The 26,705-nt window shown below is 42.9% G+C and overlaps 1 protein-coding gene across 1 annotated transcript in view; it reads left to right on the forward strand.

The window, feature by feature from the left end:
• Nucleotides 1-26,705, forward strand: part of MAT1A (methionine adenosyltransferase 1A) — a 73,555-nt gene that overhangs the window by 29,864 nt on the left and 16,986 nt on the right. The window contains exons 3-5 of the mRNA XM_029609461.1: nucleotides 321-443; nucleotides 9,436-9,548; nucleotides 10,654-10,797. Of these exons, the coding sequence (XP_029465321.1) occupies nucleotides 321-443; nucleotides 9,436-9,548; nucleotides 10,654-10,797 (380 nt within the window). The remainder of the gene's footprint in view (nucleotides 1-320; nucleotides 444-9,435; nucleotides 9,549-10,653; nucleotides 10,798-26,705) is intronic.

The following is a 26,705-nucleotide window of genomic DNA, read 5'->3' on the forward strand; positions in this document are numbered from 1 at the left end:
CGGCTGTACCAGCAAAAATATCACAGAGGCTGGTGGCACCTTATAGACAAAAACATTGAGTGAGGTATAAGCTTTTGAGGATGAAGTGGATTCTTGTCCTTGAAAGCAAATGCCTCAACAAATCTCAGTCTACAGGGTGCCACCTATGTCTGTGTCATTTCTGATCTTTGAAGTTTTCGCAAGTACTTCTTTATTCAAATAGAAAAACTTCTTGCATTAGGGCACTGAAGCCTACAAACCACCCTTCCCCCCCCCCCCCCCCCCCCCCCCCCGCCAAGTTTGTTTTTTCTCCTAACTTTTCTTCTTGACTTTTCCTCCAGAAACAGTGTGTAAAACAGGAATGGTGTTACTCTGTGGAGAAATTACTTCTCATGCTGTTGTAGATTATCAGCGGGTGGTTCGAGACACAATAAGACACATTGGTTATGATGATTCAGCCAAAGGTGGGTAGAACTCTCTTTTACAGAACTTTTAGAATTTTATGACTGATATTCAGAACTGTAAAACTGATCCTGGGTAGTAGGCCACAGCTTGCTGGCCCATATATATGCTAGTTTTACAAACATTTATTGAGAGGTCAAGTGTGTTCTTTACTTCAAGCAGAAAAACATACTTTCTCCTATTCTTGCCAATTAAAGCAAAATTAAAGTTAAATTGGGGGATGTAGTCAAAATCCTTGGTTTTCCATGATTCTATGGTCACAAGAACTGTTGCTAAATCTGTCAATTATCACAGAATTTCCTGCTTTCCACAGAATTACTGGACACCAGAGACCATATTGCTGCTGCCATCTGCCTCCAAGAATCAGTTTTCAACTATGGCATACTCCTCTTACTGGCCACCATGTGCTCCTGTCCAGCTGTCCTTCCATTGTTAGACTATATAATGCTCTTCTGCTCGCCCTTGGCTTCTCGATACTTTCCTGTGGGCGACTATATGACTCATCTTACAGCTGCACACATTTCCAGCCCTCACCCTACCCACCAACTACTGCATAATCTTCACCCTCTCCCCCCAGCCCTATCTGCTGGACACAACATATTTTCTGGTCTTGTCACTTTCCCTCTGGGTCACCATACTTTGCAGTCCCCACTACTGGTTTGTAGTCTTAACAATTGCTATCCTTGTTAGCACCGTGAGGCTCAAGCAACAGTATCTGCGAGAAAAGGAAAGGGAGGAGGGGCAAATGCAGGGAGAGATGGAAGGAATGGAGTGTGAGAGAAGGGAAAGGAGAAGAAAGTGTGGGGAAGGGAGAAGAGATGGAAAGGTGAGAGTGGATAAGACATGGAGAGGTGAAAGTGGATGGACTGATGGAATGAGTGGCAGGAAGAAGGGAAGGGAGGAGGAGACATGGCTGGGTGAGTGTAAAGAAGAAGGAAAGCTGATGAGGGAGGAATTGAGGAGCAATGGTAGATGAGAGAGAATCAAAGGGTGATAGACTGGAGGGGATGAGAAAAGGAGACTAGAAAGGAATTGGATGATGGAGCTGAAAGGAGTAACATGAGATGAGAAGAGGGAGGAGTGCATGATGAAAGATTAGAGGGCAATAAAAAAGTAGAGGAAGAGTACTGGCATTTGAGAGTGAAAGAATAACCCTTGAGAGGGAGATGAAAAGCAGAAGGAGACAAAGTAGAAATTAATAAACTCTTTCTGCACGAATATCTATAAAGAACTCCTCCTGCATTTCTGGGCCACCTCCTCAGCCCCTCAGTTGCTCATGTCCTGCCGGTGCCAAAATTCATAATGGTTGCAGCTGACCTACTGTAAGTCTCTCCTTTGCCCCATTCAGGTCAGCCAATGTCATTTTGAATTTTGCCACCAGTGGGCCATAAGTGAATGGGCATTACTCCTGCTCTTGGGAGTATCCCTTGGGTTATGATTTCTTATAAGAAAAGATAAGGTGGGGGGATATTTGGTTTGAGGCTAGGGTTTACCTAAAGGGGGGTGGGATTTGATACAAGTGTAGGCTACATTTAAGAGTATCTACTGCCAGGGAGAGCAGTTTTGTCAGTGACTGTATCTGTGATATTTTTGGATTTTCCATTCTGTATTGAAATGCACTATTCCAAACTATATCTACTGTGAATTTTAATCTGCAATCAAGTTAACCAGTAGAAGGATTTATTTTTGAATAACCTCAAACTAGTGGTGTGTATATTGTTCTTTTTCTAATTGAGACTTTGCTTGAAGACCTCCAAATAGTCTAAGGACCTTGAAAGACCTTATCTTTTACCTTGAGAAAAGAACTCTGGAGCATGGGTCACAACATGGCCTCAGTACTTCCAAGCAAGTGGATCAGGTGTTACAGATATGACAGGAAAGGAGAGAAAGAGAGAAGGAGGACTTGACTTTTATTTTCTATACCTTTATTCACACTTAGACTGTAAATTTTCAAAATGTAATTGACTCAAAGTTAACATTAAAGTCAAATACTGTGAAAAATATTAGTAAGTGCTATCACTGATATCTAAATCTCTATGGTCTGCACAAATATTTCTGAGAAGAATATGCAGGGACCCTGATCTTTTGTAGTTTTCCAAATGGAGTAACAGTAATGTAACAATAACTTGTCATGCAAGGATACAGATCCCATATGGACTGCATGGAACTAGTCCAATAGAAATATCATAGATTCTAAAACATTTATTATATATTAAATAATATATATTCTGTTTATCTCATTCACACATAGAGGTCTATATTCAGTAACCCAGGGAGCATAGTTACTTGGGTAAGTTTAGGTAAGAAATTCAACGGGATTACAAGTGTAAGTCTGCCCTTGAATATATTCATGTTAATTACAGAAATAAATGATGAAATTAATACAGATAGTTTAAATAGTAGAGTGGGCCTTTTACAAGGCTGCCTGTGACTGCGTAGTATACATTTTTACATGCATTGTCTGAATGAGTAACTTCCCTTTGTTTGAGCCACATAGTAACATAACATAACATACAGGTCGATCCAGTAAAGTGTGCTCCGTCGGAGCGCACTGTCACCCTGCTCTGGACGCGTGTTTTCCCTTACCCCTTATTCAGTAAGGGGAGGAAAACACGCGGCCCACCCGCGGCACCTAATAGCGCCCTCAACATGCAAATGCATGTTGATGGCCCTATTAGGTATGCCCGAGCGATCCAGTAAGTAAAATGTGCAGCCAAGCCGCACATTTTACTCTAAGAAATTAGCGCCGCCCAAAGGTCGGCGCTAATTTCTTCCAGCGCCAGGGAAGTGCACAGAAAAGCAGTAAAAACTGCTTTTCTGTGCACCCTCCGACTTAATATCATAGCGATATTAAGTTGGAGGTCCCCAAAAGTAAAAAAAAGTAAAAAAAAAAAAAAAAAAATTTTTGAATTCGGCCCGCGGCTGTCGGGCCGAAAACCGGACGCTCAATTTTGCCGGCGTCCGGTTTCCGAGCCCGTGGCTGTCAGCGGGCTCGAGAACCGACGCCGGCAAAATTGAGCGTCGGCTGTCAAACCCGCTGACAGCCGCCGCTCCTGACAAAAAGGAGGCGCTAGGGACGCGCTAGTGTCCCTAGCGCCTCCTTTTCCTCGTTTGCACCGCGTCACCTCATTTAAATACTGGATCGCTCGCACCGGCGAAGGGCCGGTGCGTGCGCTGGGAGAGCGGGCGTTCGTCCGCTCTCCCATGGACTTTACTGGATCGACCTGTTTGTAACATAGTTCATTTTGGCAGATAAGGACCATTTGGCTCATGCAGTCTGCTCAGTTGTCCCTGCCTATACTAATCTAGCTCTGGTTATAACCAGTGTTGCTAGCCTCCAGTGATTGTGTGCCATAGGAGAAACTGCATACATAATTAGTTTGTTGCTGCATATTTTACAATCTGCTACAGAATCAACATTCCTAAAAGCTTTCATACCTCTTAGTTCAATGTTTTGAATAAAGCTGCAGGGTGCCTGCCTGGCTTCAATCTCAGCTTTTTCTCTGCTCCTGCTCCAGCCTCTCCCCTCACAAACAGCCTGCAGGGAACCTTCTTCTGTTGTTCCCCACACCCACTTCCTCCTGTCCTGAAGTAAAGAAAGGGGTGGGGGGGAGACAGTGCCGGTGCAAGCGGATTAGGCACCCTAGGCGAGCCTTCTCCCTTGCGCCCCCCCCCCCCCCCCCTGTTTATTTATTTATTTATTTATTTGTGTTTTTCTATACCGGCATTTGCGATGGGAATCGCAACATGCCGGTTTACAATTAACAAAGGGGTGCGAAGGAAGAAACAATAAGAACATTAACAGGTGCTGAACGAAAGGTTGCAGTTACAATAAAACAGGGAATTACATAAGTTGGAGCAGTGAAGAGGCGATAGGAATTTAACAAAGAGAACAAAATTACCAATTAATGGTATTTACTAAGTTATGGAATTTTGCAAAGTTTTTATTTACCAGGTTAAAGGTAAATAATTGTTGCGCCGCCACCTCTCCGGTCTTGGCCCCGACTCCTACCTCATTCTCGATCACGCCTGCTGACTTTGTGGTTTTCTGGGTCGCGACCCCATATGGCTCACACCCAATGGCGCACCAAGTGTCTCCGGCACCCGGGGGCCAATGCATTTGTGTGCCTCTCCAGCATCCCCCCCGTAATCCTTCTTGTACTAATGCTTAAGGTCACAGAAAATCAGTGGCATCTCTAGACAGAAGAAGTTTTTTTGGGGGGAGCCAAAATGACATTTCTTCATCCACACTCACCTCTATAGCATAGATCCTGCTTTAAAATTGGTTATAAAAAAAAGTGTTAATAAAAAAGTCCAAAGGGTCTTCTGCATAATTTAAAAAAAACTGTCCAGTTTCACACTTCTAGTAAAACTACTATAAAATTATTTGATAGCCTCATTCAACTAAATCTATATGGCTATGAGAGTGAATTCTGGAATATATAGGAAGGAACAGAATGTCAATACAAATCCTGCACCTCCAGTTCTGTAACTCTGTGCATCCACTGAAATTCCCCCCAAAAATGGAGCTTGGATGTTTCCCTTACAGCTCATCATACTAAAAGATATTTTCAAATTCTGGTGTCACCTCACAGTAACAGCAGCACAAACACCTTCCATTGCCAGACACATTGTGAACTAACACAAAACCCCGCAAAAAAGACACTGAAAATCTATACTGCAATCCCATCATAACATAACAGTAATAACACCAAGGACTCAAACAACAATAACCCTACCTGTGGAAAAGCAAGGGTAAATATTACACTGGGTCCTAGAATACCAATACACCACCTACTGAGGAAACAAAACAAACCCAATTACTATAGATCCCTATACAGACCATACATGCTAGCAGAATCTCTCATCATGGTCACACACACAGAGCAGAGACAGACCCTCACCAAATACAGAATACAAAATAAAGGAGCACAAATTAGAAAAAACTGAAATGGAAACCCCAAGAAGCCAGATTCTGTATATTAACAATGGAAAAACAGAACCACCATGCCTCATAAAACAAATAAAATCAAGAAACATAAAGCATCAGTTATAATAGTAAAACCATATTAATAAAAGAACATTTTAAAACTACTGATAAATAGAATTTATATTAATTAAAATCATATACATTTTTTACAATTTCCCAAACACCAATAAAATTTTTCAAAACAGCACATATATCAAATAACACCCAATAATTAAAACTAATAAGGATTTTAAAAAGCCCCTGCTGTCCATTCATGGGAGTTCTTGATTTCCAGTCACCCTGATATTGTCGAGGATTAGGAGGTTATCCTCTCTCTCTCATACATATTCACATGACTTTTCAGCTTGGAGAAGAGACGGCTGAGGGGGGATATGATAGAGGTGTTTAAAATCATGAGAGGTCTAGAACGGGTAGATGTGAATCGGTTTTTTACTCTTTCGAATACTAGAAAGACTAGGGGGCACTCCATGAAGTTTGCATGTGGCACATTTAAAACTAATCGGAGAAAGTTCTTTTTTACTCAACGCACAATTAAACTCTGGAATTTGTTGCCAGAGGATGTGGTTACTTGCCAGGTTCTTATGGCCTGGATTGGCCACTGTTGGAAACAGGATGCTGGGCTTGATGGACCCTTGGTCTGACCCAGTATGGCATATTCTTATGTTCTTATGTTCTCTCTCACATATATACTGTCACATAGATACACATTCATGCTCTTATACCCACCATAACTTCTCACTCTCACAGACACTGACACACTCTCAGGCTCTGACACTCTCTCCCCCTCCACCCCCTTCCCACACACACACTCTTACTCCCTTGGATTTTTTCATACACACTCATGCTCTCACTTTCACTGGCTCCCTCACATACACACAAACACACACACCCAGGCAAGCTCCCAATCATTCTCACACAAACACACCCACACCCAGGCAAGCTCCCAATCATTCTCACACAAACATACACACACACACACACACACACACACACACTGACCCCCAGGCAGGCTCCCATTCATTTTCACACCATTCCCTCACCACCCCCCATGCATGCACACATTCATTCTCACACACACAGACCCCCAGGCAGGCACCAATTCATTCTCACACACACATACACCACACACAGGCAGGCACCTATTCTCACACATACAAACCCCAGGAAGACACCCATTCATTCCCATACATAGACATACCCTCAGGCAGGCACCATGCATTCGCATACATACACCCCCAGGCAGACTCCCATTCATACGCATGCATACACTAAAGGCAGAGACCCCCTGCCAGGAACCTCAGAGCCTCTCTCATTCCTCTGCTGCCACTGTTACTCCTGCTGCGTGGCTATTGGGGAGGTGCTGATTGCTGCTACTGGCACTGAAGCCCATTCTGCTGCCTCCTCTGTGCAGGCCCCTTGGGCTTCCACTTCCTCCATGCTGATCTCGTACATTGTGAGATATGCATAGAGAAAGTGCTACTCTTGCACATTCCCAAAGATTACATTGCCAATCAGTAAAAAGTAATTTCTTTTTTTTTTACATTTGCTGTCTGATCTTAGTTTTATAATCGGTTGGTCATAGGCTTTTTTTTTCCACCTTCCCTTTCTTATTTTTTTGTCAATTCCTTTTATATTGTCTTTTTTTCTATTTCTTTTCTCTCCATCTGTCTTTGTCTTCTTCCCTCAAACACACAGTCAGGTTCTCATTCTCACATGCTTTCTTTCTTTCTCTCTCTCTCTCATACACACACACACACACACACACATACAGGCTCTCACTCTCACATGCTCTCTCTCATACAATCATTCATACACACAGTCTCTCACTGGCACATGCTGTCTGACTCTCGCACACACACAGGCTCGCTCTCTCACTCCCACATGCTGTCTTACTCAAGCACAGGCTCTCACTGTCACATGCTGTCTCTCTCTCTCTCTCACACACAGAGGCTCTCACATGCTCTCTCTCTGCAAACATTCAGGTCCTCACTCCCACACACAGTCTCTCAACTCACTCTCACACACAATCTCTCAACTCATCTCACACACACACACACACACACACACACACACACACACACACACACACACATACACACTCTACAGGCCCTCAGCCTCTCTCTCACCTCTGGGCCTTCCCTCACGGGTCTCCGCAGGATGGGCTCTGCAGCAGCCCTGATCTTCTTGGGCTGCCCACAATGTGGGATCCGTGGTGGCGATCCTGCTACCGGTCCTCCTCCTCTTCTCAGGCCGCTGCGACTTGGGATTCGCGGCAGCCAGTAAGCGCTGCTCCTCTTCTTCACACGGCTGATGCTCCTCCTCCTTCCTGCCTGTGCGGCTCTGGCAACATTTTTCTTCTGGGGCCGTGCGGGCAGGAAAGAGGAGGAGCACCTGCAGGTTTGGACGCGACCTTTTTCTTCGGACCGTGGTGACATGAGCTCCGCCACGGCCCTGACGATCTTCTTGCTGTGTGTATCCAGCACACAGCACAGCAGTAGTTCACTGCTCAGCCGCCAGTGGGATGAGGTCCACCGGCAGCCGCATGATCCTTCATGTCGGCCATCAGCGACTTGGCTCCCCCTAATGCTCGTTGCTCGGTGCCCTAGGCCCAGGCCTAATTCGCCTAGTGCTTCCACCGGCCCTGGGGGGAGATGAAGATGGAGTAGACAGAGAAAACAGTCAGAATTTTTGATGCTGCAAAGATCTCTTAAATCCTTATCAAACCAAAGATGATGTTGATATAATTCTTGGAGTGATGCACCCACTTATGTGGCCAATCATACACCATTTACAAAGACCTGGATGAGTTTTTGGAAGTGTGCAACTGCTAATTTTCCACATCTGGCAGAGAGGGCATTAATTTAAAAACATAGGAGGCTTAATGAATGACACTACTATTGACCAGTTTCAACTTGGGCTAATTCAACTTTTTTTGTATCTGCTATTGTATTATCCAATATATGTGGACATATCTTTCTGTGTAATTAACAGTATGACAATTGCTGATGTTAGGGGCATTTTTAGCATACAGAAACTCATATACTTGGAATGGCAACAAGGAATTTTTTGAAGAAAATATAAAAAGAATGGTTGCTCTATTTCAGTTCAAAACAAAAGTGACATTTCAGTTAAAAGTTTATAATTTATATGCCTTAACTTGATAAATAATTGATTTTTATACTTGGTACATTTTTTATTTGTATATAATTTAAATATTGTTTAAAAACAATAACAATAGTTTTCAATTTAATACTATTTGACTTTTGTGCACAGAGGTGTGAATCATTATGCAAATTTGCCACATAATTGCCACAGAGTCTTAAAACATCTGCCACAGAAAACTGGGAGCTCTAAGTATAACCCTTCCTTGCTCTTGCCATTATTCTTTGATATAGGGCGGCTCCCAGCTGGCAGTTGTACAAGCTTGACTGCCTGCAGATGGCCATTTCTTATTCTTTTTGCCATTTGCTGGTGAGTGTAAACAGTTTTTCTCCTGCCCATGCTAGGTGATCTGCTACTTTCTCCAAATGTTTGAGAATATACCAAAGTACTACTTCTGCTTTGTGATGGCTGATCTTGCCACCTCCTCCAAAGATCATGAAATAGCCATACTACCATGCACTGCAAATAAGCTTTGTCAACTCCCCCTTTTGTTCCTCTATCATTCCTAGTAGATGGACATATGCATATCTGTACCATGGCCCAAAACCTAGTCCCCTCTCTTTCTTTACACTTTCTCTCCCTTTGCCTTTCTTTACTAACATCCTCTGCATTTGTCCTAAACATGCTTGAATTCTGTCATGATTATGATTAATACCATTTCTGCTAGTAGGCACTCTCTAAGTATCTACCACCCTCTCAGTAGAGAAATATTTCTTCATATATCCTCTGAGCCTTCCTTCCTATACCTTCATATCCTGACCATCTATCCTTGAGTCTCTTTTTCAATAGGAAGTGTTTCTACTTGTACAAAATCAACTTACTGGAGTAATTTATTTGAACAGGCTTTGACTACAAGACCTGTAATGTCCTGGTTGCTTTGGAGCAGCAGTCTCCTGATATTGCACAAGGCGTTCATTTAGACAGAAATGAAGAGGATGTTGGAGCTGGAGACCAGGTAGTACAGAGATATCCTTATTAAAAAAAAGATGGTGGGGGGGGGGGGGGGAGTTTCATATTTATTATACCAGTTGGTGGACGAGTTATCTGGCTAAAGTTAGCTGAATAACTTGTCCTGGATATTCAGCAGGAAAAACGACCCACTGAATGTTTTACAATTAATAAAATGAAGATGATAGCACAAAGTAAAATGTTTCATATAATAAAAACAACATCTGAGGGAATTAAGCAACAGGGCAATTTGGTTTAAAAAGGTGGGTTTTGAAGCTTGTTCCAAAATTTGACAGGGTAATGGCCTGCTGGAGGTTCGGCAGAACTCTTTTCATAAGGATGATGCTAGGAGAGGGAAAATTATCTTAAATGTATTTAATCCTTATCTAATTTTTAGTTTTATGTTACTTTCATATTTGAAATGTGTTTTTTTGACTGTTTCAGCATCTGAGATATTCTATGTAATATATGTTATTGTATTTTATATAATGTTTTTTAACTGATTTTATTTTATTTATATGCTGTAAACCGGTATGATTGATATACAGAATATCGGTTTGGCCTCTGTTGGAAACAGGATGCTGGGCTTGATGGACCCTCGGTCTGACCCAGCATGGCAGTTTCTTATATTCTAAAATAAATAAATAAATAAATAGTTTTACAAAAAATGTGAGATATTGTACTTAATGTGTAAGATAGTAAAATGATTACAAGATTCAGAACAGACAGTGAGTAGGTTGAGACAGAGAGGTGGTGATGACCTATACCATATGATGCATTTAAAAATAAGGTAAAGAATTTTGAATGGGCCACAATATTTTACTGGGAGCCAGGGCAGTTAGTAGAGGAGAGCTATATGTCAAGGCAGATGAAAGTACATGTGCTGAGTAATTTTGAGCAAGTTGTATAGGAGGTAGAGTTAAAACTGGAAAACCAGTGAGAATACTATTGCAGTTGTGTAGTCTAGAGATGAAAACTGCATGGAGAAGTTGGAGAAGACTGAACGTGAATGAAATTAGTCATATCAACTATTTAGATAGTTGGGTTAATTAATTTATCCTAATCTGCTTTATAATCTAAAACTATTCTGTTTTACTCTTCCTTTGTTGTAGGGTTTGATGTTTGGTTATGCAACAGATGAGACAGAAGAATGTATGCCATTGACTATCATCCTTGCACACAAGCTGAACTCTAAGTTAGCAGAGCTGAGGCGAGCTAATATTCTACCTTGGTTAAGGCCTGACTCCAAGACTCAGGTAAATAGTATCTTTACAATGACATTTTAAAGAAGGCTCAAAGCCCTACTCTCCTCTACCAGTGGCCAAATAAATCCAAATCCCACACAAAAAAGCAAAATAGATTTCCATTTATAATCTTTCTTTTCTATAATTTCCAATTTTAAATCTATAGCACACTGGGCCTCATTTACTAAAGCTTTTCTCCCATTCTGTGTCTATGGGAAAATTGCTTAGTAAATGAGGCCCATTATCACAATAAAATACCACCTACTCCTTGGCATTTTTACTCATTTTGCAATGTATTAGTTAAATTATTTACCCATTCCAAAGGGGAGTATGTTATGGACCTATTTACTAAAATGCATTAACATGTCTTAAATGTCACATTTGGCACTTAATGTGCATTAAATATATATTTATGTACATTATTGGTAACATCAGCTTAAGTATTACCGATAATGGCAAAAAGCAATTAACGAGAAGAAAATATTAATGAACTGCTATCATGTCGTGAGGAATGCAGGGCCAGACTCTAGGCAAAGCTGGACAGATTCTTCTGCCTGACCAGCCACCTCCTCTGCAGGTTGAGCCCTTGGGTTAAGGTGACCAGCAGGACTTAGTCTATAGCTGGAGTAGAGCAGGTGTTGGAGACAATGCAGGGAACAGGTGATGATACAAGAACCAGAGAGAAGCTGGAACTAAAAGCTGGGGCTGGAACCAGTGGCACAGGATGGAACTGAAGGCAAGAGCAAGGCCTGGAACTGAAGACAAGGGCAAGGTTTGGAACTGGATACAAGGCCAGGGATTGGAAGCAAGAGAAAGACCTTGGACCAAAAACAAGGGCAGGGCCTACGACTGGAAACAAAGGCAAGGTCTGGGACTGGAAACACAGAAGGCTCACTGGAAATGGGGGCCACAGGAGGACTAGACAGGACAAAACAAAGACTGGACAGGACTAGATAAGGACAGGACGGACTATACAAGACAAAAAAATACATAAGGCCCAAAGACTGAAGCAGGGCTGGGACTGGAGAAAAGGGCAAGGCCTGGCACTGGAGACATAGAAGGCCCTCTGGAAACTGGGGCCACAGAAAGGACTAGACAGGACTAGACAAGGACAAGACAGACTAGACAAAACAAGGAAATACAGAAGGTCCAAAGGCCAAGGCAGGGCAAAAAAATACTAGAAGGCCCGAAGGGCCATGGCAGGGCTCAGTAGGACAAGAAGGTTGAGTAGGTCACAGGCTACACAGAAGGCCAAGAAGGCCATGCAGCAGGAAAGCTAGGCAAGGTAGGCCAATGCAAAGAGCCAATGTGACTCAATGAATAGGCACGAGTACTGGGAGACAGAGGCATACCTACAGTATTTGGCACCTGGGATGGATACTTCTTTGGCACCCCCCCCAATATATAATTTTAAAATTTCCTAAACACGAATAAAACATTTCAAAACAGCAGACACATCAAATAACATCCAATAATTAAAACTAATAAGGATTTTAAAAATATCACTGGTAAACAAATTTCTGGGAACATTTTGTTTCCTCCACAACCTTCGGTGAAACAAGTAGAATTTAACAAGCTGAACACAAATATGCATTTATTAAGTCTGTATCGCATACCATTTGCCAGAAAAGTGTGATATACATTAAGCATTGTTATGTGTCTGTAGCGGCATAAGCTATAATGGCAATGTTGGCACCAGAAAAGAAAACTAAAAATGTTTTGCCACAGATTTTCATTTGTAATCACTGGCTGACACTTTGTGGATGAGAGTCCAACAATAGTCACCCAGCATGGAGGGGTTCCACTTGCCTTGATACCGTTTCTTCATTTTGACAATGTCTTGATGAAACCTTTCACCATGTTCATCACTCACTGCGCCAAGGTTGTCTGGGAAGAAGTCCAAGTGGGAATGAAGAAAATGTATCTTCAATGACATGTTGTACTTCATCAATTTGTATGCCTGAAGCAGATTTTCAACCTGTTCGACATAGTCTGCTACCTTATAGTTGTCTAGAAAGTTACAAATGACATTCCTGAAGGCTGTCCATGCAACATGTTCTGTACCTTGCAGAAGACAATCAAAGGGGCTGTCCTTCATCACAGCTCAGATTTGTGGGCCAACAAAAACACCTTCTTTTATCTTGGTGTCACTTATGCATGGAAACATTTGCCACAAATAATCAAAGGCTTTACTTTGCTTGTTCATTGCCTTAATGAAGTTTTTCATCAGCCCAAGTTTGATGTGCAAAGGTGGAAGAAATATCTTACTTGGATCTACCAATGGGTCATGCACAACATTCTTCTGCCCTGGAACCAACTTCTTGTGGAGAGGCCAGACTTTTCTGACGTAATGCCAATCTCTTGATCGACTGTCCCACTCACAAAGGAAGCAACAATACTTGGTGTAACTAAGCTGCAGACCCAGAAGAATTGCAACTACCTTGAGATCACCACACAAATTCCAGTTGTACCTCGAGTATTCAATGTGGTTCAGCAGTAGCTGCATGTTCTCATACTTTTCTTTCATATGAACGGTGTGTCCAACAGGTATTGATGGGTAGATATTGCCATTGTGCAGCAAAACAGCCTTCAAACTTAAGATTGATAAATCAATAAACAGTCGCCATTCTGTTGGGTCGTGGTCACATCCGAGAGCATAAAACAATCCATTGATGTCACAGCAAAAACTCAGATTGTCTACTTGGTTGAAATATTTTGTCAAATCTTCATGATGGCTGTGAAATAATGAAATCTATGTATCATATGACAAAAGATTCCATCCTTGCAGCCTTGACCCAAGAAGCTCTGCCTGACTCTTCGATAAAGCCGAATCTCTGACCAGATCGTTCAGCTCTGACTGAGATATTAAATGAGGATTGATGTTGATGGCACAAAGTCAGGATCAGCCGCAGCTTCCATCTGCAATGGCTCACCATCATCGCCTACCTCCTCATCCTCAACATCAAGTGTCCACACCTCTGGCGGTTTTGGAACAGGAAAACTGTCATCATGCGGCACTGGTCTCATTGCCAATGCAAGGTTAGGATACTCAATAAACTTCCTGTTCTTTGATGAGTATCCTAACTCATTCGTCATGCAGAAGTAACAGTCAGTTATATGATCTTTTTGTTCCCTCCATATCATTGGGATGGCAAACGGCATGGATGGTCGCATACCTTTTAGCCAAGCTTGCAGACTACTGGCGCAAGATGCACAACATATATGAGGAGCCCATGCTCTGTCCTGGTCACCAATTTTGCACCCGAAGTATAACTCATATGCCTTCTTAATGAGTTCAGTCATACTCCTTTTCTGTGCTTTCAGAGTAAACTCACCACAGATGTAACAAAACGTGAAATGGCTATTATGACATTGACGCGACATTTCATAAAGTATATGAAATTAAATCCACAAGCTTTAAACTCAACAGTTTTAGCGATACAATTCGCTCATTCACACAGACATTGTATAGGAGACTACTCATTGGTGCTGCTTGCTTATATAAGGCTGCGTCATCATGGAAACAAGTTGGAATCTTGCAGCCAAGCTGGGGCTTGCCCAAGCAAGTTCTGGCATGATCAGGCAGAGATTCTTGGTATATTTTAAAAAAAGTTAGTCTCTGTTACATGTTACGTTGCTTATGCCCGTCAAAAATACGACATGAATTTAAAAAATCATAAAAACTACTGTCCAGCAAGAAAATATATGTACGCAAGATTATGTTTTACATAATTTTACAATTATTGTAACACAAAATTGGCCGTTTCTCAAAAACCTTATGTGATGTACAAATTTTGAAGTAATATCTGTGATCAGCATAAAAAAAATCTATTTGGAACACCAAAAAGCCTGAAGGAAACAAAAAAATGTTTTTTACCAGTGTATCCTGCTGTCCATATCTGTCATCCTAACATTTTTGTAGACTGGGGGCACACATGCACACACACACACACACACACAAACACACACAATATGCTCCCTCTCTCTCATACACACATATACATGCTTGGTGAGAGACAGGGAGCATATGTGTATGCTCCAGGAGCACAGGCGGCAATGCTGGACCTGTTCTTTGCTACCGCACCAGCTGCAGAAAATATCGGCAGCACCGCTGGCCTCTGCCACTGCAGATCCTTGCTTTTGCTGGTGGGGTTTCCCCTGCCACGTCACTGTTCTGTGCCACTGTAGGACCTTCCTACTGATGGCAATGGCACCACTCCCACTGTTGCCACCCAGGGAAGGCTGCCCCTCTTGCCCCCCCTATTAGTTCACCTCTGCTGGAAGAGGCAGAGATAAATAGGGCTGCGTCATGGGAGCATCAAGGAGGTGGCCAGCACAGAGAAGGGGTGGCTCCATGAGGACCTCTGCTGGTGGGGAGACTGCCTAGCAGGTAGGATCATGATAGCTACATTGCATGCAAATGAATGCCAATCAGCTCATTAATATTAAATGAATTAAGACAAATTATATGAAATCTTAATGATTTGCGTTAAGCCTAAGAAAAGAGATGTATTTAACTATGGCTGAGAGCATCAGCATGTTAACTTGCTTGCCAATTCAAATTTTTCATTAGAGAGAGGTGAATAGTGGCGTACCCCAAGGATATCTACTGGGACCAGTATTATTTAACATATTTATTGTTGATCTGCAAAAGGAAGCAATGATTGAGGTGATTAGATTTGCAGATGTATCCACCAGACTGGGTTCCTTTCTAGGAGCACAGATGGCACACATTCATTACTGGGGTTAAGCGTTCTTCATGAATTACTTAGTCTGTTTCTGCCCCTGATCTTCAAGATTCTCCATAGGGAGGAAGGATAAACTCCTGGGACCTGGACATTATTTATCTGTTTCCTTATTGAGTGCCAGGAACCAAGCTGCAGACAAAGTTAAAGTTTCAACATGACTTTACAGTTGATGTAGTTAAAACAAGAAATACAGGACATGGTATGAGTCTCTTTTAGTAAATCTCCATAAAGCAAGTCAAAATAGTAAATCTGTGAATTTATGATTCTGTGATCCCTTCATCCAACTCTCAGGTTTTAGGATTGTGGACCCTTGTGTTTGGGTGAGGCTTACGCAACCAACTGGTGGAGCAGACGGTGAGGAGACTGAACTGGAGCTTTGCCTATACCAGCCCCTTTCCCCTCGGTTTGAGCCTTTGGGTTCCAGGGGCCAGCAGGTGGCAGTCTCTGGAATACAGGCTGGAGAATAGATCTGGGGTCAGGCTGAGGTCAGAGGCAGGTGGCAGGCAAGGATAATGAGAGTCCAGGCTGAAGTCAATACCAATAATCTGTCCAAGGGTAGCATTGTAAGACCGGAGCTAGGTAAGCTAGGTAAGACCGGAGGGATGAAGACCAGGCTGGAGAGGCAAAGGCAAGGCTAGAGAGGCAAAGGCAAGGCTGGGCCAGGCTGGGCAAGCTGAAGAGATGAAGGCAAGGCTATACAAGCTGAAGAGATGAAGACAAGGCTAGGCAAGCTGAAGAAACAAAGACAAGGCTGGGAAAGCTGAGAGACAAAGACAAGGCTGGGCATGCTGAACAGATATAGACTGGAACAGACTGGAAAGATGAAGAGTGCAGTAAATAACACCACCCAGAAGGTAGTCAATCCGTTACTGAGGCAAAGAGGAAGCATCTGATGAGTCCATTTATAGGGCAGCTGGAGTGACATCATCTATGGGCGCCATGGCTTTTTCTTTCCATGAGCCCTTTAAAGGTTCTTAGTTTGGGTGTGTGTACCTAGGAGAGGGGGTCCAGATGCAGCAGTCCTGCCACGTGGCGCTGTTCGGTGTCATCCCACCATGGTGAGGCCTAGCCTGCGTTGAGGTAAGTGATGCGGCTCATGGTGCCTACCTGCGAGCCACGGAATGTAACAAGACTTTGGATTGGAGGGAAATTACTTGTGGAACTCCTTTACTAGAAATGGTGCCTGGAGGTTGGTGGCAGGCTCCTAAGACTTATCCTCTGGTCCAAAGTGCTTCCATGTGATGAAGTATTTGTTCTGTTGCCTTCAAGAATCTAAGATCTCCTGTACTTCAAACTGTGTGTCTTCTTCAGCAGTTACATCTGTAGGTGTGGGAGGCTTTCTGGAGGGCCAAGAAAGGATCAGCGGTTTTAATAATGAAACATGGATCCTCAATGTAATGGAAAGTTTAGCTGGTATGTCATGGGCTCCACATGATGTTGAATGTGGTATGGTCTGATGAATCGGAGTGCCAGGTGGAGCGAGGGGAAACGAAGGTGTAAGTGCTGGGTACCTAGCCATACCAGATCACCCACCTTGAATTGTGGCACTGGTCAACTTTGGGTGGCTGCATACTTCTTGGCCCAAGTGCTCGCTTGTGAGAGTAGATGGTTGGTATGAGTCCAAATGTCGTGGAGTTCTTTGGCGGTGAGATAGTCTGTTGGGCAGTCCATGGTGAGAGACAGAGGAAGCGGTACTCAGAGATGCTTGCCATACACAATCTGGAATGGAGAAGAACAAGAGGCACTGCTCACATGGTTGTTGTGTGAAAATTCCATCCAAGGTGGCAAGATGGCCCAGTTGTCTTGCTTTATTTTGACATACAACCGGAGGAAGGTCTTGAGGACCTGATTGATCCCTTCTGTCTGCCCATTACCCTGGGGGTGATAGGCTGTGGGAATATCAAACTTACAGCTGAGAGTCTTCCAATAGCATCTGTTAATTGGATGGCACTGTCAGACAGGATATGGGATGGTAAGCAATGTAATTGAAAGACATGTTGGATGAAGAAACAGGCCAGTTAAGGAGCCGAGGGTAGCCCAGCAAGCGGTACAGAATGAGCCATTTTTGAGAATCTGTCCACTATGACCCATGTCACATTAGAGCCATATAAGAATGGGAGATCCACAATGTAGTCTGTGGATATGTGGATCCAGGGTTCTCTGGGGACTGACAATGGCTATATCAAACCCCAAGGTCTTGCACGAACAGCTTTGTTCTGTGCTCAGATAGAAGAGGAATCCATGTAGTCCCTAACATCTTTCTTTACCTGGGGCCACCAATAGTGGCAATGGATAAGGTCAAGTATTTGGGATACATCAGGACGTCCTGCCATGTGGAAGTCATGCGTCCACTTCAGTACTTTTTTCCTGGAGTCTCTTGGGGGACAACTGTTTTCCCGAGAGGAACAACAGTGGCGGAAGCCAGGATGTTCTTTGCAAAATCAATGATATGTCGAGGGGCCTCTATTATATCTTCAGTTAAGAAGGAATGGATAATGCATCTGCCCGTACATTTTTTGCAACTGGTCAATAGCGAAGTTCAAATTCAAATTGAGAAAAGAAGAGGGACCAACGAGCCTTCCTGCGGTTGAGTTGTTGAGATTGCTGAAGAAACTCTAGGTTCTTATGATCCATGTAGATGGTGGTCTTATGTTGGGCTCCCTCTAGGAGGTGCTGCCACTCAAGGGCCAACTTAAATGCTAGGAGTTCTCTGTCCCTGATCATATAATTCCTCTCCGTAGTAGAAAGTTTCCTGGAAAAGAATGAGCATGGGAGAAGTGTCTCTTCGATGCTATATTGACTGAGGACAGTTCCAACCCCGAGGGAAGAGGCATCTGCCTCGAGCGTGAAGAGATGAGTGGGGTCCAGATGTCATAGACAAGGCTCTTGTAGGAAGGCTTGCTTCAAGGTCTGGAATGCATTGAAAGCCTCTGGGGTCCAATTTCTGGTGTCTGCGCCCTTGCTTGTTACGGTGGTAAGCAGTGCAGCAAGGGTGGACTACCTGGGGATAAATTGCGATAATTAGCAAATCCCAAAAATTATTGCAGGGCTTGGAGAGCAACAAGCTGAGGCCAGAGAAGGATTGCCTTCTATTTCATTGGATCCATAAGTAGTCCAGAGAGTAGGATTAAATGGGCAATTTTCTCAGTGGAAGGGATTGGACAGTGGAGTGCCTCAGGGATCTGTATTGGGACCCTTACTTTTCAATATATTTATAAATGACCTGGAAAGAAATACGACGAGTGAGATAATCAAATTTGCAGATGACACAAAATTGTTCAGAGTAGTTAAATCACAAGCAGATTGTGATAAATTGCAGGAAGACCTTGTGAGACTGGAAAATTGGGCATCCAAATGGCAGATGAGATTTAATGTGGATAAGTGCAAGGTGATGCATATAGGGAAAAATAACCCATGCTATAATTACACAATGTTGGGTTCCATATTAGGTGCTACAACCCAAGAAAGAGATCTAGGTGTCATAGTGGATAACACATTGAAATCGTCGGTATAGTGTGCTGCGGCAGTCAAAAAAGCAAACAGAATGTTGGGAATTATTAGAAAGGGAATGGTGAATAAAACGGAAAATGTCATAATGCCTCTGTATCACTCCATGGTGAGACCGCACCTTGAATACTGTGTACAATTCTGGTCGCCGCATCTCAAAAAAGATATAATTGCGATGGAGAAAGTACAGAGAAGGGCTACCAAAACGATAAGGGGAATGGAACAACTCTCCTATGAGGAAAGACTAAAGAGGTTAGGACTTTTCAGCTTGGAGAAGAGACGTCTGAGGTGGGATATGATAGAGGTGTTTAAAATCATGAGAGGTCTAGAACGGGTAGATGTGAATCGGTTATTTACTCTTTCGGATAGTAGAAAGACTAGGGGGCACTCCATGAAGTTAGCATGGGGCACATTTAAAACTAATCGGAGAAAGTTCTTTTTTACTCAACGCACAATTAGACTCTGGAATTTGTTGCCGGAGGATGTGGTTAGTGCAGTTTAAAAAAGGATTGGATAAGTTCTTGGAGGAGAAGTTTATTACCTGCTATTAAATTCACTTAGAGAATAGCCACTGCCATTAGCAATGGTTACATGGAATAGACTTAGTTTTTGGGTGCTTGCCAGGTTCTTATGGCCTGGATTGGCCACTGTTGGAAACAGGATGCTGGGCTTGATTGACCCTTGGTCTGACCCAGTATGGCATTTTCTTATGTTCTTAGAAATGATATACCCCAGGAAAGGGGCATTTCATTTCTATTAGATGAGATTGTAAGCCCTCCTGAGATTGAGTTTTGTGAAAATCTGGGTTATTTGTAGGCGATTGAACAGTTTGGATATAAGAGGTAAAGGGTAATGATCCTTTTTTGTAATGGTATTCTATACAGGGTCAGTGTTCCGTCGTTTGCTACAAAGAAGAAGCCCGTTCTGGCAGGAGAAGAGGAAGGGCAGATGAAGCCTCTTGCAAGATTTTCTTGAATGTAATCACTCATGGCCTTGGTCTCTGGCTTTGAGAGGGGATATATCTGTTCTTGAAGAGGTTCTATACCAAGGAGGAGCTCGATACCACAATCATAGGAAACAGTGAAGGGGTAATGTTTTAGCCTTCTTTTTGGAAAATATATCCAGAAACTTGGCATTTTGAGGTGGAAGTACTGTATAGGCAGCTGCGAGCATCAGACAGGCCAGAGGAGTGACAGTGGCCAAGCAGACAGAAGAGCAAGATGGGCCCCACTGTGCCGATTCCAGCGAAGACCAGTTGATGGTGGGCTGATGTTTTTGAAGTCAAGGAAGTCTCAGAATTATAGGGTTGACTGCTCGAGGGATAACATAGAAGATGATGGTCTTAGAATGCAGAAGACCTGGGTGGAGGGTCAGAGGAACTGTACTTTTCATGAGCTGTTCCAGGAGGAGTTCTCCATAAACAGAGGAAAGGGTGAGCAGGTGGCTTAGAGGTATGGTGGATATACCATGGTGCAGAACCAAGGCCTGGTCAATGAAGTTTCCCCCTGCACCGGAGTCCAGGAATGCTTCTGAGAAGAAGTGGCTTTGACTCAATGTTATGGACAAAGGGACGATGATTTGGGGAGTGGAAAATGCCGGGCTAGGGTTGACTTCCCGGTCAACACTAGGCATGGGAGTTTCTGTTTTTCGGGGCAGTTGGCAACAAAGTGACCATGATCTGCGCAATACATGCATAGGCCCATTTGTCTTCTGTGTGACTTCTCCTCAGGAGGAAGGTGACTGTGACCCAACTGCATGGATTTCTTTAGGAGCTTAACCTCAGGAGCCTGGGATATAGGTGGAGAGGGTGGATTCTCAGTGGAAGGGAGTGGACAGTGGAGTGCCTCAGGGATCTGTATTGGGACCCTTACTGTTCAATATATGTATAAATGATCTGGAAAGAAATACGACGAGTGAGATAATCAAATTTGCAGATGACACAAAATTGTTCAGAGTAGTTAAATCACAAGCAGATTGTGATAAATTGCAGGAAGACCTTGTGAGACTGGAAAATTGGGCATCCAAATGGCAGATGAAATTTAATGTGGATAAGTGCAAGGTGATGCATATAGGGAAAAATAACCCATGCTATAATTACACGATGTTGGGTTCCATATTAGGTGCTACAACCCAAGAAAGAGATCTAGGTGTCATAGTGGATAACACATTGAAATCGTCGGTTCAGTGTGCTGCGGCAGTCAAAAAAGCAAACAGAATGTTGGGAATTATTAGAAAAGGAATGATGAATAAAACGGAAAATGTCATAATGCCTCTGTATCGCTCCATGGTGAGACCGCACCTTGAATACTGTGTACAATTCTGGTCGCCGCATCTCAAAAAAGATATAATTGCGATGGAGAAGGTACAGAGAAGGGCTACCAAAATGATAAGGGGAATGGAACAACTCCCCTATGAGGAAAGACTAAAGAGGTTAGGACTTTTCAGCTTGGAGAAGAGACGACTGAGGGGGGATATGATAGAGGTGTTTAAAATCATGAGAGGTCTAGAACGGGTAGATGTGAATCGGTTATTTACTCTTTTGGATAGTAGAAAGACTAGGGGACACTCCATGAAGTTAGCATGGGGCACATTTAAAACTAATCGGGGAAAGTTCTTTTTTACTCAACGCACAATTAAACTCTGGAATTTGTTGCCAGAGAATGTGGTTCGTGCAGTAAGTATAGCTGTGTTTATAAAAGGATTGGATAAGTTCTTGGAGGAGAAGTCCATTACCTGCTATTAAGTTCACTTAGAGAATAGCCACTGCCATTAGCAATGGTTACATGGAATAGACTTAGTTTTTGGGTACTTGCCAGGTTCTTATGGCCTGGATTGGCCACTGTTGGAAACAGGATGCTGGGCTTGATGGACCCTTGGTCTGACCCAGTATGGCATTTTCTTTTGTTCTTATGTTCTTATGCCAGAAGCAAGTTACTAGGAGGATAGGCCGCTGCACTTTATGTTCTTGAGACCTCTACCAACCTTCGATCAATATGCTCTGCTAAAGCGATAAGATTATTCAGACCTTGATTCGGACTGCAAGACCCTGGAGGAAGATGGCTGTGAGTATATTCTCACCCCAGTTTAACTTGGAGGCGAGTGTTTGGAACTTTATTGTGTATTCAGTGAGAGTATGGGAGCCCTAGCGGATCTGTAACATCTCTGGTGTCTCTTTTAGTTTTGTCGAATATCAGGCGGAATTCATGCAAAAAGCTGGAGAAGTTCTGGAGCAGGGAATCTTCATGCTTCCAAAGAGGAGAGGCCTAAGCCAGTGTGGTACCACCCAGGAGGGAGAGGAAGTACATGACCTTAGAGTGGTCATTCTGGAATAGAATGGCCTGCAGTTGGAAGTGCATTTGGCTTTGGTTAATGAAGTTCCAGCACTGCTTAGAGTCCCCCATATAATGCAGGAGTGCTGGATGCTGCCGCACTGGTCTGTGAACATAGGCAGAACCGGTGGAGAGGGAGCCACTGGTACTAATGCTGAGATAGGCTAAGGGCATCCATCCTGATGGCCAATCTTTCCAGGGCCGCAGTAACCTGTTTTAGTATCTGTTGTTGTTCCTACAGTCATTGAGCCAGACAGAGTATCACTTGGAGTATGGCCAGAGCTGCCAGGTCCATGGCATCAGCAACCTATTAGGATTGTGGACCCTTGTGTTGGGGTAATTCCTCACTGCCAACTGGCAGAGCAGACTGTACAGAGCCTGAACTGGAACTTCACCTATGCCAACCCCTTTCCCCTCAGAATGAGCCTTTGGCAGTTCTTTGGTGGCAACTCTGGGACACAGGGTGAAGAGTAGATCCAGTGTCAGGCTGAGATCAGAGACAGGTGGCAGGCAAGGATAATGCGAGTCCAGGCTGAGGTCAATATTAGTAATCCATCCAAAGTAGGAATGAGGTAGCTAGGTAAGGCTGGAGAGGTGAAGGCCAGGCTGAAGAGAGGAAGACAAGGCTGGGCACATTGAAGAGACAAAGATAAGGCTGGGCATGCTGAAGAGATAAAGACTGGAACAGGCTGGAGAGACGAAGGGCACATCAACTAACACCACCCAGAAGGTAGTTTACCCATTGATGAGGAGAAGAGGAAACATCTGATGAGCCCGTATATAGGGCAGCTGGAGTGACATCATTCATGGGCACTGTGGCCTTTTCCTGCCGTGGGCCATTTAAAGATTTTGAGTTTGGGCAGTGGTCTGTGTCCTGCTGTGTGGCGACATTCGGCAGTGTTCCGCTATGGTGAGGCCTAGTTGGCATTGGGATGAGTGACGCAACTTACGGTGCCTACTCATGAACTGCGGAATGTAACATCAAGGTCCTTTCCGTATTCCTGTTTAGAAGGTGAAGCCTCCTTGGGGGACTGTGAAATATGGGGTCCTCTGTCCAATTTAAATCCCTGTTCATATATTTGTGATCTAAATACTTGATCTTGAATTCAACTTCTCCTCTGCTCTGTTGTACCAGTTAGGAACCTCCTTGACTCTCTTCTGTATACTGAATGGGTATCTGTTGTGGTTAAACACTGTATGGGTCCCACTCTTTCTCTTTCTTACTTTTCTCTCTCTCTGGTGGTTATTAAATAGGTATCCTTTCTCCTTCTTCCTCCACATTTGCCAAATGGACAAGGAACCACAGACTCTCAAAAATGTATGTTCCTTATTTATTTATTCTACAGTACTTCCCGCTCTCTGGCCACCGCTGCATTGAGAAATGGCGCCGGTGGCCCTTTGCCCTTATCATGTGACAGGGCAAAGGTAGCGCTGGCGCCATTTTGTTTCCTGGCTCCCGACGTCACGCGTGCGGGAGATCGCCCCCGGACCCCTGCTGGACCCCCAGGGACTTTTGGCCAGCTTGGGGGGGGGGCCTCCTGACCCCAAGACTTGCCAAAAGTCAAGCGGGGATCTGGGAGCGACCTCCTGCATGCGGGCCGTATTGCCAATCTTCAAAATGGCGCCGGCGCTACCTTTGCCCTCACTATGTCATACGGGCGACGGTCATTCAGCATATAGTTAAGCTCTGGAATTCATTGCCAGAGGATGTGGTTACAGCAGTTAGTGTAACTGGGTTTAAAAAAGGTTTGGATAAGTTCCTAGAGGAAAAATTGCCACATACTTATGACTTGGATTGGCCACTGTTGGAAACAGGATACTGGGCTTGATGGACCCTTGGTCTGACCCAGTATGGCATATCTTATATTCTTGTGTTCACATAGATAAAGGTAAGTCAGTCGATATAGCATATCTGGAGTTTCAGAAGGCATTTGACACTGAGTCTCTCATAAGAAAATCTTCACCTAATATACATTGCATTAATGCTTAGGTTAATCAACTCATGATCCAGGAAATTAAAAAATAATCAGTTAGGAGGAATTATTAAGAAAGGAATGGAGAATAAAAAAATATTATATTGCCTCTGTATTGCTCCATGGTGTGACCACATCTTGAGTATTATGTGCAATTTTGGTCACCATATCTCAAAAAAAGATATAGCAGAATTAGGAAAGGTTCAGAAAAGGGAAACCAAAATGATAAAAGGGATGAACGATTCCCCTATGAGGAAAGGCTAAGGAGATTAGTGATCTTCAGCTTGAAAAGAGATGGCTGATGGAAGATATGATACAGTTCTATAAAATAATGAGCAGAATGGAATCTGTGAACACAAATCAGTTGTTTCCTCTTTCAGAAAGTAGAAAGACTTAGGGATATGCAATGAAGTTACTAAGTAGAACATTTAAAACAAATAGGAGAAAATATTGTTTTTACTCAATGCATAAGTAAGCTTTGGAATTAATTGCCAGAGGAATTGGTGAAAGCTGAGTTGAAAAAGATACGAACAAGTTCCTAGAGGAAAAGTCCATAAACCATTATTAAGGTGGACTTGGAGAAATCCACTACTTATTTCTTGGATAAGCAGTATGCAATCTATGTACCTGTTGGGATCCTACCAGGTACTTGTGACTTGTATTGGAAACCGTTATACTGGGCTTGATGGACATTTGGTCTCATCCAGTATGGCAAATCTTATGTTCTTATGTCCTACTGTAAATTGGTAATTGGTTAAAAGACAAGAAATAAAAAATTGTACTAAATGGTTGGTTTTCTCAGTGGAGAAAAATAAATCGTGAAATGCCCCAGGGATCTATATTGAGACCAATGCTGCTTAACATTTACATAAATGATCTGGAAAAGGGAGATACAAGTGAAGTGATCATATTTGCAGATGACACAAAATTAATCAAAGTTGTTAAAACATGAGCAGACTGTAAGGAATTTGAGAAGGACCTTGCCAGACAGGGGAACTGGGAACCTAAGTGGCAGATGAAATTTAATGTGGACAAGTATAAAGTGATGCATGTAAGGAAACATAATCCTCACTATGGAGGTAATTTTCAAAAGATTTTCCGTGCCTACAACTGTGTTTTATGTGTGTAAGTGGGCTTTTGAAAATGCTGCTATAAATGCTATAAATGCTAGTATTTTTACATGTGTAACTCCTTTGAAAATTACTTCCCAAAGAATTCACCACCCAAGAAAAGGATCTTGGAGTCTTTGTGGACTATATGAGTGGCGTGAGTGGCAGTGAAAAAAGGAAATAGAATGTTAAGAATTATATAGAGAGAAATGGAGAATAAAAAGAAGATTATCATAATGCCTCTGTATCCTACTAGCAACCACAACTAGAATATTCTATGCAGTTATAATTGCCCCATGTTAAAAAAAAAAAAAAGGAGCGGAACTGAAAAAGGTATAGAGTTAGAGAATGGTAACAAAAAGACTGGATCTGGATCTAGGGGATCCTGGATCTAGGGGTTAAAATGGCTCCCTTATGAAGAAAGGCTAACAGATTAGGGCTCTTCAGCTGGGAGAATAGATGATATAGAAGTTTATAAAATCATGAGTGGGGTGGAACAGATAAATCTGTAATGGTTATTTACTCTCTCAAATAATACTAAGATTAGGGGACACTAAGAAACTAATAAGAACAGAATTAAAATAAATTGGAGAAAATATTTTTTCACTTCACGCAGAATGGAATTTGTTGCCAGAGGATATAGTCAAGGCATATAGTATAGCGGGATTTAAAAGGGGCTTGGGCAAGTTCCTAGAGGAAAATTTCATAAGCAATTATTAGTCAGGTAGGCATGGGGAAGCCAGAGCTTATTGCTGGGAGTGAGCAACAAGTCTCATGACTCTGGTTAGCCACTGTCTGAGATATGATACTGGATTCAGTGGACCTTTGGTAAGACCGTATATATTATGTTCATATTTATTGGACTATGTTTTTAACCTGCAATGGGAAGAGAAAGATGAGAGTTGAAATTAAGGAGGAGACGACTAACAAACCCCTAGATTCATCAAAATGCTATCATTTTGCATGGCTAACACCTGTGATAACAAAAAAGGAGGAAGGAAGGGAGAGAGAGACTACCTGACATAGTAGTGAACTATTTATATCACTAGAGGAGGGCCAGCTAGTAACTCAAGGTGAGGTTTTGGTGGTGGTGGGTTTTGGGGCCAGTTTTACATGCAGAGTGAGACGTACGAACAGCACAGTAGACCTCAGTGAAGATCTGACATCATTTGGAGTAAGGAAAGTCACACAAAGATGAGATTTCTTCAATATTTTGTCGCCCTAGCTTTATAAAATCCTGGTAGAGCATCCATC

The sequence above is a fragment of the Rhinatrema bivittatum genome, chromosome 7 (assembly GCF_901001135.1).
Source record: "Rhinatrema bivittatum chromosome 7, aRhiBiv1.1, whole genome shotgun sequence".
In the NCBI taxonomy this organism is placed as follows: domain Eukaryota; kingdom Metazoa; phylum Chordata; class Amphibia; order Gymnophiona; family Rhinatrematidae; genus Rhinatrema; species Rhinatrema bivittatum.